Below are 14,538 nucleotides of genomic sequence, written 5' to 3'. Positions count from 1 at the left end.
CATTTCCCACAGCAGACCTGACTCACTTCAGTGCAAAGTGGCATTGGCCACTCAGGGTTTGAGATGACCACTCTGACTTTGCACTGTGGTTGAACAGAGCTCTTGGTCTTGCCTCTGTGGTGTAATCAAAGGCCGTACAGGCAGAAATGCTAACTGAAATGCGGTAAGTACTGCTGAACACTGCTAATACTGCCAACAAGGTTTAATGTGCAACCAATATAAAAATGTAATACTGAAAACACAAATTTAAAAGCTCAGTGAACTCCCCAAAGACCTCAGCATCTTCAGTAACATTGCCATTCCTCTCTCTAAATTAGACTATATTACATTATTCCACAATGCTGCCGCATCATATTTCTCTACCTAAATCCAGGAAGCTTTTGTCTTTGCTCTTACACAGTGGAGACATGTAACTGAACACTTCAGATGACACTGAGTTATTTTGTTAACTACAAGAAAATAACAAGATGTTTCTAATTTTGATTTAAGAGAGTAGAACATATAGAGCTCTGAAAAACTTCAGAATCTCTTTTGGATCAATCCAATCCATCAGCAGGGCCATCATTTTTCCTCACTCTGCTTTCCTTTGCTCCTCCAAATCAATTCTGTTCCCCCTACTTTCTTTTTTCCTTGTGTATTTGCTCTACATCTCCTGCCTCCATCTTTAGGTTTTTTTTATACCAGTTAAAAACAGAAATCTTACTCTTTAATTCTCTGGCAACGGGGAGACTTTCTGCTGCTTCTCTTTCAGTGCATGGAAATGTTTTCACAGTTTCTGTTTGTGACAACAATGGAGTCCATAATTAGTACTGCTGCTTCAACATGTTTCAATTTCCACCAACACACATTATTTGTGATCTTAATATGTACATTTAATTAAAAGCTGTGCACATAACTGAGTTTCCAAACAAAGTATGAAATTAACTTATTAAAAACTTCACTCTCTCTATATTACATATTTTTAAACAGAATTTTACATAGATATTTTTATATAGCAACCAAGTCATTAGTAATTGTCTACTTGATGCAACTACTTTCTGAAAGAAAAGAAACATACTTATTTGAAGACCACTTGTAATTTATGTCACTATTTATGTTTCAGTTCAGGAATCTGATATATGCATGTAGTCCAAAATAAATCAGAAAGCAATGGATGAATTTTAGAATTTAGACTCTTGAAAAATTACTTTCTGATGCTTCAGTCATGGTGAATATAGATTTTAAGTGGTACATACCTGGAAGCTCTCTCTGCTGTGATGGTATTTCCAGGTCATTAGAAACAGGTGCATTTTCAACAACTAACTTTGACAATTGTGTCCCACGATAAACAACCTACAAACAAGATCTAAATGGATAACTGTTCATTTTAATTGCTGTGTGGGTTTTTTTGTTTGTTTGTTTGTTTTTTCCCTGATAGGTGAAAAACTTTCACTTTTCTTTTAAAATTCAGTTTAGGCACTTAATAGCCTGCATCTGCCAATATCAAACAGAAATTCTACTGATTAAAATTCTTACTGAAAAGATGTCATTTATCTACTAAGATCTCTAAACTATAACACTATTTTTGCAACATTTGACACCAACACTTTGACCTTTCAGTAAGATTGCTCCTTTTTATTCCCTTATTTATTCTCTTTTCTTCATGGTGATGGTGATGGAACACTGGAACAGGCTGCCTTAGAGAGGCTGTAGAGTCCCCTTCTCTGGAGATATTCAGGACCCATGTGGACACCTATCTGTGCAGCCTGCAGTATGGAGACTGTTTTGGCAGGGGGGTAGGATTTGATCGTGTCTAGAGGTCCCTTCCAACCCCTACGATTCTGTGATTAACTGCCTTTCAGCTTTTTCAGTCCATTTCTCAATCATTTTTAAAACTGTGCTTTCAAAACATTGATAGCTTATAGACTAGGCATTCCACAATCTCTGAACACTTGTGTCTAGCTCCGGGTTGTATAGCTACTCCTTTTCTGGAGCTACATACTTCTGTTCACAGCACTTCATTAGCAGTAGGAAGACTTTAACATTTAGGCTCGTACCCTGTTTTTGTAACTAAGAAATGGAGATCAAAAATACTGAAAATATTTCCTGACTGCATTTCACCTAATAAATTAGATTCGTTAAATTTGTTATTTCCATTTATTATTTCTGAGAGTAAAAACGAAGCATACCTTGTTCCATGCATATTTCCATGTCACATAAATATCACTTCCTAGTAGGTCTTTAACCCACTGAACTGGATTCTGAAATATTTTGTTCTTACTTGTTTTGATCTTTCCATTTGTTAAGAGTGTGGCTTTGCAAGTGAATTCCTAAAAAAGAAAAATTAAGAAATAGTTTTCAGCTCGTAAACTAAAAACAGTGAATTAAAATCCTTAAAGCATGGAAAAAAATGTTGGACCATATAGCTGAAGAGTTGCAGCCAATTTTTTTTTCCTCCATAAATAAATAAAAATTCTTATGGCTTACAGTTTTTTACAGTAACTTATAGTTTTGTTATACACAATACTGGGTAATGTTGTTTAGTACATACAAGGTTAAACAATCAGAATAAGGGAATGATCCATCAAAAAATACTCAGCCACCTTCCACCATAACAAATGGTTTGACTCTGAAAGAATCAAAACTAAGATGTTTAATTCAAACATTTTGATGAACATTAGATCTAATTTGTAGTTATATAGCATGGGTCCAAAGTGTTCAAAAACTACATGCTGCCTGCCCAAAGCTAATTTAACTAAGTATTATGCAGTAGCTGTATGTTTTTTCTAAATATATATAACCGTAAACAAACTTTATGAATCACTTCTTTGCAATACAACAGTATTTGTTCTATTTGGCCTCTAAATTTCAATCTCTACAGCACTCATGGTTTTCTAGGACACAAATGAGTGCCATTTTCATTCTACTAAAATCACTGACTTCTCTAAAGCCACAACATCAACATTTCAATATAGGGTTATCATTCCTTAAGACCCACGTGTAATAAATTGCAGTGACAGATAACAATCTTCAGAGATAACAGCACGCTAAATTCTTTATCCTTCAATTTAATCATCTTAGAGTTTGGAGGAAAATTACACGTCCTCCAACAAAAAGAAGAGTGTGTATAGATCTATAACATAATCTAGTGTAGAGGTTTGTAACTTGCTAACACTGTCTTATGTTACAAAACATAGCAACAAACCGAATGCTCTCAGAAGAAAAGCACTCCTGAGCAGATTGTAGGTGCAGAAAAAGAGGTCTTTCTGCATTAACTACACCTGGTTACCTGAAAACAACCTTTCACATTCTAATCAATATGTTGCTCTGGAAATTAACTAGCTCACAGATGGGAATTCAGTCCATAATTCCACCATTTACTTAATACTAAGTCAGTTCCTCAGTAGCTGTCTAAAAAATCTGCTCTGTATTTGGAAACATGGGGGCATGTTTTTGTACTAAATTGAGGATGATTTTACTTTATGTTTTCGCAGACACTGTTTGTACCAGACTCCAGGAACAGCTAGTGAGAAATCTGGCATATGTTCATGTCTACCATGACACAGAGGAAACCCTTGATAGCGGCTTCAAAAAACTACATTAAGTCATGAAAACCTTAACATCCTCCTTTAAATTTGAAAACCTAGCAATACACAGCCAACAATTCTACTCCAACTTCAGCAATCGGAAACACTAAGAAACTAATCATGCAAAGTTAAACATTACATAAGCAGTATTTTGTGTGTTAAAATCACAGGTTAACCAGAAGACATTATTCATAACATTTTCCTTTAAAACTCATAGAAGATTACCTGTAACTAACATGTAAAATTTTTCACTACTAAATGCTGATGATACAGACTGCTGTTTCCCCATTTTAATGCTGTTTTTTTTCCCCTCAGTTATTCACTAATATTAGCATTATTATATCTCAACGATTACCTTCAGTGTGAATTCCAAAACGTTTTCTCCTGGCTTAATCCTTCCCAATTCAAGAAGATCTATCAGCTGAAGTTTCTTTTTGTTTTTTCTCGCATGCTTCCTTTGTTTTTGTTCACATTCCTTGTAACCATAGTTCTGGAAAGGTTTCTCACTAAGGTTTACTGGATAATCTGTGTTTGATGTAAAATTTGCAACCATTGATTCTGCATTAAATGAGTTTCCACAACTCTGAAAGAACATTTCATGCAGATTAGGAAAGTTATCTGCGGAGGCTGATGCCATTACTTGCTGATGCTGCTGGAAAGCATCTTTCTTATTTACGTATGTGTGTATATCCTCATCTGCAAGAGCCTGCTGACAGTCACTGCCTGGCTGACAAACATTGTTACTGGCAACACTGCTTTGGGCTTCTGAAATATTTAATGTGTTGGCCACTGAAGTGGGATTTAATGACTTGTTTCCTTGCTCTCCAACTGCTATGTGATCAATGTCTTTTTGCTGCAAACACGTGGTTTTAGCAGTGGAAGCAGCAGGTTTTGAAGGCAATGCATTTGTCAACCTTGACATGTCACAGAAGTAATATTTTCTTATCCAGTTTTCAGATGCTGAAGTACTATCAGAAACCACTTTGCTTCTTACTGCTTCTTTGTTAGCTTCTGTCTCAGCCAAGCAGTTGTTTGGATACTGACTGCATTCCTGGGCTGAAAATCTACTTTCTGAAGAGAGATGTGCTTTTATTCTGTTTTCAGTAGGCATGCTGGAACCAAGCCCCATAGCATATGTAACTACATCGGGATTCATGATTTGCTTCTCTGAATCTGGAGCTACGAACACTTGCTTTGTTTTTCTGTAGTTTTCTATTTTCTGGAGTAATCTCTTCTGGTTTTGGACAACAGTCATCAGATTGTTTTGCCTATAAGAGAGGTTAGCTACTTCTCCTCTCCGTGCTCCTTTTTTAAAAGATTCTGCTGAAGACCTACAGAAAATTTAAAAGTAATAAGAAAGACTCCAGATTTACTGTGAACACAAAACAGAAACAGTTAAACTCAGTAAAAGCAAGGATATGTTTCAAAGGACTTTATCAACCTCTAAAATCTGAACAAAGCTTTTTTTTTAATCATATCTAAAGTTGGCAATATATTAAGTTTATTGTTCAAATGCAAGGCTTTATGCACAACAAATTGCAGAATCCTGTCTGAAAGTAAGCTACAAAGCATCAAAACTGCAGTAAAAACTTTATGCCTCCTCTAACTCATCAGGTTTGTATTATCAGTAGTCAGTCTTTTATCACTGCAAATCCCAATAGTTCATTGAATTCAGTGCCACTGCAGCCCAAATTTGGAGTCTTCTTTACTATGAGCTCAGAATAAATTCTTGAAGTTATTATCACATATTTTTATGGTCTTTCACCACAAAATGCTTAGTGAAAATCAAAACTGTAATAATACTACCAAAGCCATTCAGACAAGGGGGCAGAGCACTTTAGAATGTTATATGCTAGCCTGGGAATCTTTTCATCAGGCCCAGCTTCTTGTTTGAGGTGGTCTCCCTTTAAAACTTCTTTCCAAGAATTTCACCTCCTGCTGAAATGGGAATTCTTTATTTTCACCGCTTTGGCATGAAAACCACCAGTATGACTCCATACTCTTTTTTCCTAATCCCACCCTATGGAGCAATTGATTGCACCACTGCTCTGACATCCTACTGGAAAGACAGAGGAGTACCACAAGGTGTAAGAAAAGGAACAGCTGCACGGTTTGCTTTAAACTTCACCCATAGCACAGATGCCATGCAAGTAACATTATCCCACACTGGGAAGAGAGAGAGTGTAGAGGGGATCAAGACAGAGGTACAGTAAGACTAGTTGGTATAGAACAAGGACAACTAAATTCCAGTGTCACTGTATGAATGTCCAATACTGTGATAGTGCTTGCAATCTTATTTAGAATCCATTATATGATCAATATAATCAGCTTATTATCAATAAGTAATATTACTGAGCCTCCACAACTACAGAATCCTGGAGAATACTATGACACTGCAGATATTTTTCTAGTAAATTTTCTTTGGTGAAATTTTGTTGCTTTATTACTGTATAAATACAGAAGAAGCTGAAACTAAAGAGAAAGTATGAGGCAAAAATAGTATGACTAGAATGACAAGGACAAAGCAACATACAAATAAGATGTCTTTTTTCTTCTCATTTTTCTTAGATGAGAAAACATTTCAACATTAACATTTAATATCTTCAAAGGAATATACAGAAATTGAGAAGTAACATATCCTCCTGTGCCAACTAAGTGAGCAATAGAAAGATAAAAAACATAATGATGCTTCCTTATCTTCTGTACATTCATGCCTTGCATGGCTACAGATTTTAAGTTGCTTTATGAAAAACAAACTTTACATCACATAAATCATTAAAAGGAAATATGATTTGGAATTTAGTTCATTACAGTTGATGGACAGCTGTTGCATTAGGCATAGGGTATCTGCAATACCCAGAAATATGTATCAGTTTTCTCTAGAACAGCTTATTTCTCAATATTAGAAGGCAGATTAAGTTTGTAAAAATATAAATTGTTTTGTATTTGTTTTTTAATTTATTCAATAGCTTCTTTGCTAGAATAGTTTGGAACCCTGAATTCTCTTGTCATAAGCCTTCTTATTTTCTAGTAACTCATGTAATTTGAGTAATTCTCCTCCTACTGGAGGTAACAGAAGCTAATATGGAACTGCAGCAAAGGCTGAATGAAAAGAGTTTGTTCTGCTTTCACAGCACTGTTATTAATCTCCTAATTACCTCTGTTAGCAGTACTTTAAAAAATCCTATAAGTACAAACTTGTATTTTACATACCTGTATTTTTTAGCAAGGGCATCCCTGTCTGCATTCCGTTCTGCAAACACTTTATTCAAAGTACTTTCTATCTGAGACAGGCCTTGGATAAACACATCTGTCCATTATTTTGATGCAATCAGAATGATGATGGTGATGGTTAGTAGAAAATAATTATAGCAGTAACACATTTAATATAGCAAAAACCACAGCCAAAGCATAAAAATATTGTTACAGCTTTATACTGCCATACACACTAAAAGCTATTTACAGATAACTTTAAATGAGATTATCCTCAGGCAGAACTAAGAACAAGGTTAATTTAAAATTAAATAGTCCAACTATCAGAAAAGTTTGAAGTATCAGTACCCAGTGCCCAGGAAGTTATAAAGAGAACAAAGCAAATTAAAAGAACAGTCCCATGGCTGAGAAGCACTGAAACCTTTTTGAAGTTCTTTATGTCTGCATAACATAATAATTATATCATAGAATCACAGAATGGCCTGGGTTAAAAAGGACCATAATGACCATCTACTTTCAACCCCCCTGCTAGGTGAAGCAATCTGCAGAAGTTACACAAGCTTAAGAAGGTGGGTAAAACCTTTCTGTCTGAAGTATAAAATGATTTGATCACTGTAGCTGCTCCTAGTTAAAAATACGCAAAAAGCGTATGTGCTTTATTCTTACATACATATTCTTACATCTTCAAATATGTATTGCAGAATAAGATTAGAAACCATAAATTCTTATTCACTGTATTTTTCTGTAATAGGAGAAGCAGTTAAAAATTCTTCTCTGGATGCTCTCTTTTCTTAGACATATATCATAAGAGAGAGTTCATAAGTCATGGTCAGCAGATACCACTGGAATAATGCATAAAACATACAATCCCTGAAAGTATAAAACAGGAAAGATGAGATTTCATTATGGAAAATGGGTAACTTTATGACTAAAAAATGTATGCTGCCTGTCCAACCTGGCACTGAATGCCTCCACAGATGGGGCATCCACATTTTCTCTGGGCAGCCTGTGCCGGTACCTCACCACCCTAAGTGGGTTTAAGGTAATTTAACAGAGAATTCTAGAGTAGATTGTACTGCATAAAAACACCTCATTCCCTACTGTTAGTTTGTGAATATACTGACATGTTCTTGTTCAGTCTTGTGCTTCTTCACAAGTAGTAATTATGATTTCATTTAACAAGTAGCTAGATGATTAATACTTTAGTCAGAAGTGGTAACAGATCACTATGTCCATCTCACTTATATCCCTAAACAGGAAGTCTGATACATCTTATTTTCCTCATTTGTGAAATTGGACAGATCTGTTTCACCTTATTATTCATGAAGCTTTATCATGCATACAGGATTCTTCCTAGCATATGTCTGTTTGACAAATACTTTCCAAGCAAATATAATTTTAGTTAACAATTCAAACTTTATAAATTTGACTTAGAAGCTGTAAGTCTGTATGATTCCATATTTCACATTTATTTATGAAAGGATAAACTGATCCCTTTAAATATAATTTGAAAGCTTCACACTATTTTCAGGGAAAGAAAAGAAAGAAAATAACTTTCCTTGCTGTTCTGGAGCAAAACTCTTTCATGGGCATGAGCTGCTCAAAAATACACACAGCTCTGCCTAGATAGCAGAGGCATTCTGGGAGAGAGACACTGATCAAAGGCCTTCTTGCAGCAAGCTCTGCCACTTGAACAGTCACGGCCTCATGATCTAGGAAGTCAGTGTCACTTAGTAGACTCTTGAGATTAATCTGAACTGAGATTTGATAGGCCAAGTCAAATTACACAACGAGGCATCAGCATTTCTGAAACTGCCCATCACCAACAACACCTACTGTAAGATTTCTCTTTTCCCCCTCACAAATTATTTTAGGCTCCTGAAAATGCAGCTGCAATAGAACAAAAATGATATAACCACTACTTTTACACACAATCAACCGTTCATGCTCATGGAGGGGCTCTAGAAGAATCCCATATACTTATCACTAAAGAATGCTGACAACAGCGTGTGTTTTTTATTTGATTATCCTTTTTTATACTATTGTTTTATACTATTAGGTTGATTTGAAACATACTTCTGTGCTGCCAAGTGGAATGCTTTCAGTTTTTCATTCTTATATAAACTAGAAATATTCTAGGAAGTACAGCTATCTGGGAACTGGTATTAAAATCTTACTCTCAAGTTGTAATTTCTAGAGGAGTTATCCAAACAGGTTACTTGCAATATAATTTCTAAAATGAAGATATTCAGTATTTACAAAAAGATAACTGAAAAAATTTGAATTTACATCTACCTGCATCTTCAGAAGTTCTCAGTTCAAGTAGCAACAGCTCTTTCTGCTTCTTTTCAACATCTTGTATGGCGGCAACAGTGTTCTGTTAACAAATACATTATGGTGAGGAGTCAAATGCACTGCATAACACACTGGTCATGATGCATGGCCTGCAGGATAAGTATTGGTGGACTTCAAATCATTCCAGAGAGGGAGCAGCTACTGTGTGTAGGCCATGGGGTCACTGGTAATGATATAAATAATGTGGAGGCTGTGCTCTGTAAGGGGATATCACAACCTGGCTTTGCCCAGTCATTCAAACTAGTCTATTTTAGAGTCCCACCTCTGAGCTCACCACAGCGATCAGACACTGAATCTCACCATGACAGTAACACAAAGACAACTTAAACACAGCCTGTGAGCATCAGTAAGAGCTTTCCTAACATACAAATTATGCAAAAATCTTTGCGAGCATTTTAAACTCAGATTAAACGATTTCTAAATGTCTTCTTTACGAAGAAAAAACATTAAACTTTCAAATGGATATTTTGGAAACTTGATGAAAAGCCTAGGATTCATGACCTTGTTCTATTCATATAAGCAATAAAAAAATATGTATGTGTTGCCTATTATTTGCACAAGATGTGTAAAGACATTGAGTCATGAACAGAGGAAAGTGATAATCCACTATTTTTTCATATGCTGTAATCCACAGTTTACTGATCATGATGCTGTTCTTTACACGTATTCTGAAGGGTCAATTAGTTTAATGATATTTTTATGCTATTCAGCCAGTAAACAACATTATACAGTAGCACACTGTGGAGCTGTACGACAAAACTCTTCTATTATTCATACTCACCACACCATATTTCTCACTTTGTGGCTCCAAAGACGTATCACCATTTTCACAGCACTTAAGACAAATGCTTTTTTGTCTTCTTGACCTACAGCAGTTCCACTTTGCAACTAACAAAAATAAATATAATAAATATAATTTTAAATGAAATTTCAGAGCCACAATGTGTTAGACAAACTAATACAGGTTAGAGAAATAAAATAGTAGACCAGACTATGATAAAAGCATCTTGCATGTGCAAATGAGGTCAAATTTAAGCAGTATAAGGAAATAGTCTTAGAAGCTACAATTACCGATTATAACAAAAATTTGAAGAATGATGTTATGTTATTCCTCACATTTTCAGGAAAAAAACCCTTATGTATCCTATTTTCTAAAATATATAAATTATTATTTAGTCCCAATTGATAATAAAGTTGATCAGTTGATAATAAAGTTAAAAATATCTGTGCCAGACAATACGCAGCTCTGTATATTGCATTCTAATGTGTAGTTTTGCATTGAGATTACAGTGTAAGCTTATGATTTATATTATAGAACCAACATACCTGTAACATCACTACTTTCAACAGGAGGTACATATTCAATAGAACAATAAGACGTAAGCAGTTCTTTCATTTCATCATCACAAGCTTCATCCACAGCACTTTTCCCAGAATCGTTCCTCTCACAGGGATTTGCTCCATTCTGTAGTAGAATCCTGGCTGCCTGTTACATAATGTTATTTGTACTGTGGTTATTCTCGATGTGGACATATCATACAACTTGTAAATAATAAATATTATTTATCAGAAATCACAAATAACAAAGGTACAAATAAACCTGTCACACTTGCAATCTCAATTAAACAAGTAAGTGAGATTAGCTCTTACATTTCTAATCTTTCCTTAGAATACACATATAATTTGCAACTTTCTGTTAAACTTGCCTCGCCTATGGTAGTATTACACACAGCAGTTAAAAAACATCACAGACCTAAATTAAAAAAAAAACAAAACAAAACAAACAAACAAAAAAGGTGAATTATGAATGAAGTGCAGAAAAGAAATGTTTTTTTTCCTCTGGATATTTAATTGTAGTTTTATTCTCCAATTATGCGCACTAATGTCTATTTTTTTATTTCCAAAATCCAGATCCATTGTATGTATACTTAATTTTAAAATGTGGAAAAGAAGTTTGTGGCACTGATGGAATTACACACCCTTTAAAATTCAGATCATAAGAAAGCATCAGGGATGTAGAGCTTGGATGATAAAGAATTTCCACGTGAATGATTTTTCACATTTAGCATTTCAAATTTTCTTACTGTTGAATATCAGAAAGAATATAGAAGTTCAAAATCTGCTGTGCTGTTTCTAGAGTAGTCACAGAACCTTCTCTACTGGTTTCCCCTACAAATACTGAATAATATTTTACATGTTTTCAAGAGTCTAGTAAGGTACTAACACAGTGAAATCACCTCTTTCACTTTATCTTGCCCTCACAGATAAGATGAGATGAAAAATCAGCTCTTTTGATAGGAATAGAGGGTCAAGTTAGAGTCAAACTGGCATCATCTGCTTACGCTCAGTTCCATGGGACTCGCTGTGCCAAAACATTTTACTTATTTGTTCATTCAAATAAAAGGCAGACATTTGACAGTCTCCTTGAGGAGCACGTTTATTTCACCAATTTTGCATGGATCTAAAGCACATTCCATGACTAGATTTTTTTACCATGCATATAACAAACCCCGAGTCTATGGTGTAAGGAATTCACAGTCATTTAGGACTTTCCAGCGTAAGAGAATCAAAGTGGTCCTCATTTCCACAGCTACCTATCCCACTCCATGCTGAAGTTGCATTAAGCCTCTACTACCCCTGATGAGCACCCTAGTCTACTCCTTCCCTTACACTGGCACAGTTCTTAAACAGGTTCAGCAGGCTCTCCCAGAGAAAGCCTCATTTTTAGAGGACTACTTCTACACTTCAGCTCCCTAAGCTAGTTTTATGAATAATCACTGAAGAGCTCCACGCTAAAGAGTGGCTGGTGACTGTTGTTAGAGACATGCAGTGTCAAGCAGTCTTAGAAATGTATCATTCCCTTAGTCAACTGAAAAAAGCTCACCTTCCTTCCTACGCTCTTAAAGTTTAAGTCAAGTTGGATTTTATTACCAGTAAATGGAAATATTTTTAAATGGGAATGAAGAAAATACTTACGGGTAAGAAAAAACTTACAAAAGGGAAAAAATGTGACAAGATATTTTTAACTTCTAAATGTGATATTTTCATTGGTTATTGTGGTACTTTTACTCATTTTAGACATTTTTCTCTTTTATTAAAAAAAAAAAAAAAACAACCTCTGTTTTTTTAGACAGTATTTTGTCTTCTGATACATCTGTTCAACTCTGATAGGTTTCAATGGGAGGTGTATCCATGAAAGCTTAATACAATTTTTCTGATTAATAGTCTCTTTACAAAACAAACAAACAGAATGTGTGTGTACCAGAATTAATTGCTGATTTTTTGCCACATCAGGGAAACACTTTGAAAATTTTGAAAAAAATCTATTCCTTGTCTTTAAATATTATAATTTGCTTTTAAAAATCGTGTTTTGAGTCTTAAACTCGTTTGCTTTAATTTACTTCTATAGGAATATTAGCTCAAAACACCTGCTCTATTGGTTTCTCGGCAAATTTAGAATTCTAGGTGTTTCAGTATTACTTTTAAAAAGTCCAATATGTGAGAGAGAAACACTGATTGCTACTGAACTTTTCTGATTTGTACACTGGACTTAAAATGTCAATTAACTGTACAGTTTCAACTGTCACTACTGAAAAATAATTCTGAATTTCATTGACTCAAAGAATGTTGACTTACTTCCTGAATGCAAATATACACTAAAATTGCATTAGGAACTTTAGAATTTTCATACTTAAACCACTATTTTACTTTGTTGGCCCAATACTGGAAATTAGACTGAGGTAACATAATTTACAAGAAAAACATACCTCCAAAGAATTGATATAAACAGCATCGTGAATTGGCAAAATACCATCCAGACCTCTGCTGTTAACATCAGCACCAGCTTTCAGTAATTCTGAGATCACATCAGTAAATCCACCAGCAGAAGCTTCATGAATTGCTGTCCAGCCTAAACAAAGTAGGATGACATGTACAACATGCATCTGACTTCGAAACATCCACAGAAACCACTAACAACTACGCATTTTGGTGTGCTTTCTGTAAAATAAACACTGGACTTCTAGTCTTTAAGACTAATCTTGAACAGAATCATCTTGAATTATCTTAGTAATTAGTAGTACCTTAGTACCTTAGTAAGATGAATTGTCACTCAGCTTAGTTCAGAGAAAAATATAACCAATATCAACCAGAAAGATATTTTCTATTTTCTATCAAACTACTAAAAATAATATAAGAAACAAACAAACAAGCAATTAAAAATAGAGTAGAAAGAATTTAAGCAAATGATTTTTAAATCTGCTCCCAAAGAAATAAGATACATGTGACCGTGTTTCATGTAAAGATATATATTCATGTGCATGTGCATCAGCTCCCTCTGATCTTTCATGGGCACTGGTCATTCAACAAAATTTAACAATGGCTGTAAGGTCTCATACATCACAACCTCTGTACACTCTCTGGTGATCTACTCATCAATAGAGGAGAATGACCTAATTAATGTCCCTGCTGAGGGAAAGGTTGCATTGCTGAGACAAATCCAGAGGTTCACAAACTGCTTATACTAATTAAACGACTACCGCCTCTCCTCCCAGCTAGGAAGTTTGGAATAAAATCCTAAATAGATATATGTATGAACAATTTTTCTTACCAATAACCTCCCACATCAGGAGAGAAAAAATTAATTTCAAGCTGTCATAAAGACAAAAGAGTATATGACTCTGTTCCACAGTTTATCACACCCCATCACGATAAGGGTTTCATGTAAATGCTTGTATGTAAGGAATGTGTGCATACATGTATGCCTTTATAAGCACATATGCAGTTATAAAAGCATTCTTGCTGTACTGAGCACCATAGTGTATTTCCAATAATTCCTATGTGTTATTTAAAATTGTTATAGAAATATTTGAACAAAATATAAGAAAAAAATAAAAAACCCTAATCAACTGTATTTATTTAACAAATATGTAACAATGACAAAGAGAAGCAATTTTCTTCAGCATTATGGTTGAACAGTTTCAAGAGTCACAAAAATAAATCAAGATTCCAAAACTATATTAAAATCATACAAACTACATAAGACCACATTGACTGTAAATGATATTAAATTACATCTAAAACAAACACATAAGAAAGCAGTCCTCAAACCTGCATTGTCCTGTTCATTTACAGGAATTCCAGCTGATATCAGAGTTTTCACCAATGATAAATTTCCACTCCTAGCAGCAACATGCAGCTCAGTTTCTCCTTTTGCATTTTTCTTCTTTGTCTTCGTCTCAACTGTTGTAATACATGTAACATAAAGTCTTCCTTTACATTGTATTACATACATTATTTTACATTATATACATGTAAAATTATATCTTCCTTTCTGGTAGATAAGAAATATTCTAAAACACACACTGGATGCTCATTAGCAACAACAACAACAACAAAAATTGCT

General features: G+C 34.7%; 1 protein-coding gene across 9 annotated transcripts in view; it reads right to left on the bottom strand.

Annotated features, from left to right (window-relative positions):
* Window positions 1-14,538, bottom strand: part of ANKRD31 (ankyrin repeat domain 31) — a 61,307-nt gene that overhangs the window by 10,790 nt on the left and 35,979 nt on the right. For 8 of the 9 annotated variants that reach the window (XM_040656076.2, XM_040656077.2, XM_040656075.2 and 5 more), the window contains 10 exons: window positions 14,244-14,375; window positions 12,902-13,044; window positions 10,461-10,620; window positions 9,916-10,022; window positions 9,075-9,156; window positions 6,780-6,876; window positions 3,922-4,897; window positions 2,169-2,309; window positions 1,236-1,332; window positions 704-775 (listed from right to left, as the gene is read on the bottom strand). In XM_040656076.2, the coding sequence (XP_040512010.1) occupies window positions 704-775; window positions 1,236-1,332; window positions 2,169-2,309; window positions 3,922-4,897; window positions 6,780-6,876; window positions 9,075-9,156; window positions 9,916-10,022; window positions 10,461-10,620; window positions 12,902-13,044; window positions 14,244-14,375 (2,007 nt within the window). The remainder of the gene's footprint in view (window positions 1-703; window positions 776-1,235; window positions 1,333-2,168; window positions 2,310-3,921; window positions 4,898-6,779; window positions 6,877-9,074; window positions 9,157-9,915; window positions 10,023-10,460; window positions 10,621-12,901; window positions 13,045-14,243; window positions 14,376-14,538) is intronic. The other variant, XM_040656081.2, reaches the window with a different exon arrangement.

This window comes from Gallus gallus, chromosome Z (genome assembly GCF_016699485.2).
Source record: "Gallus gallus isolate bGalGal1 chromosome Z, bGalGal1.mat.broiler.GRCg7b, whole genome shotgun sequence".
NCBI classification, from domain to species: Eukaryota; Metazoa; Chordata; class Aves; order Galliformes; family Phasianidae; genus Gallus; species Gallus gallus.
Note: the sequence above shows the minus strand (reverse complement) of the source record. Positions and strands in the feature narration are given on the sequence as shown.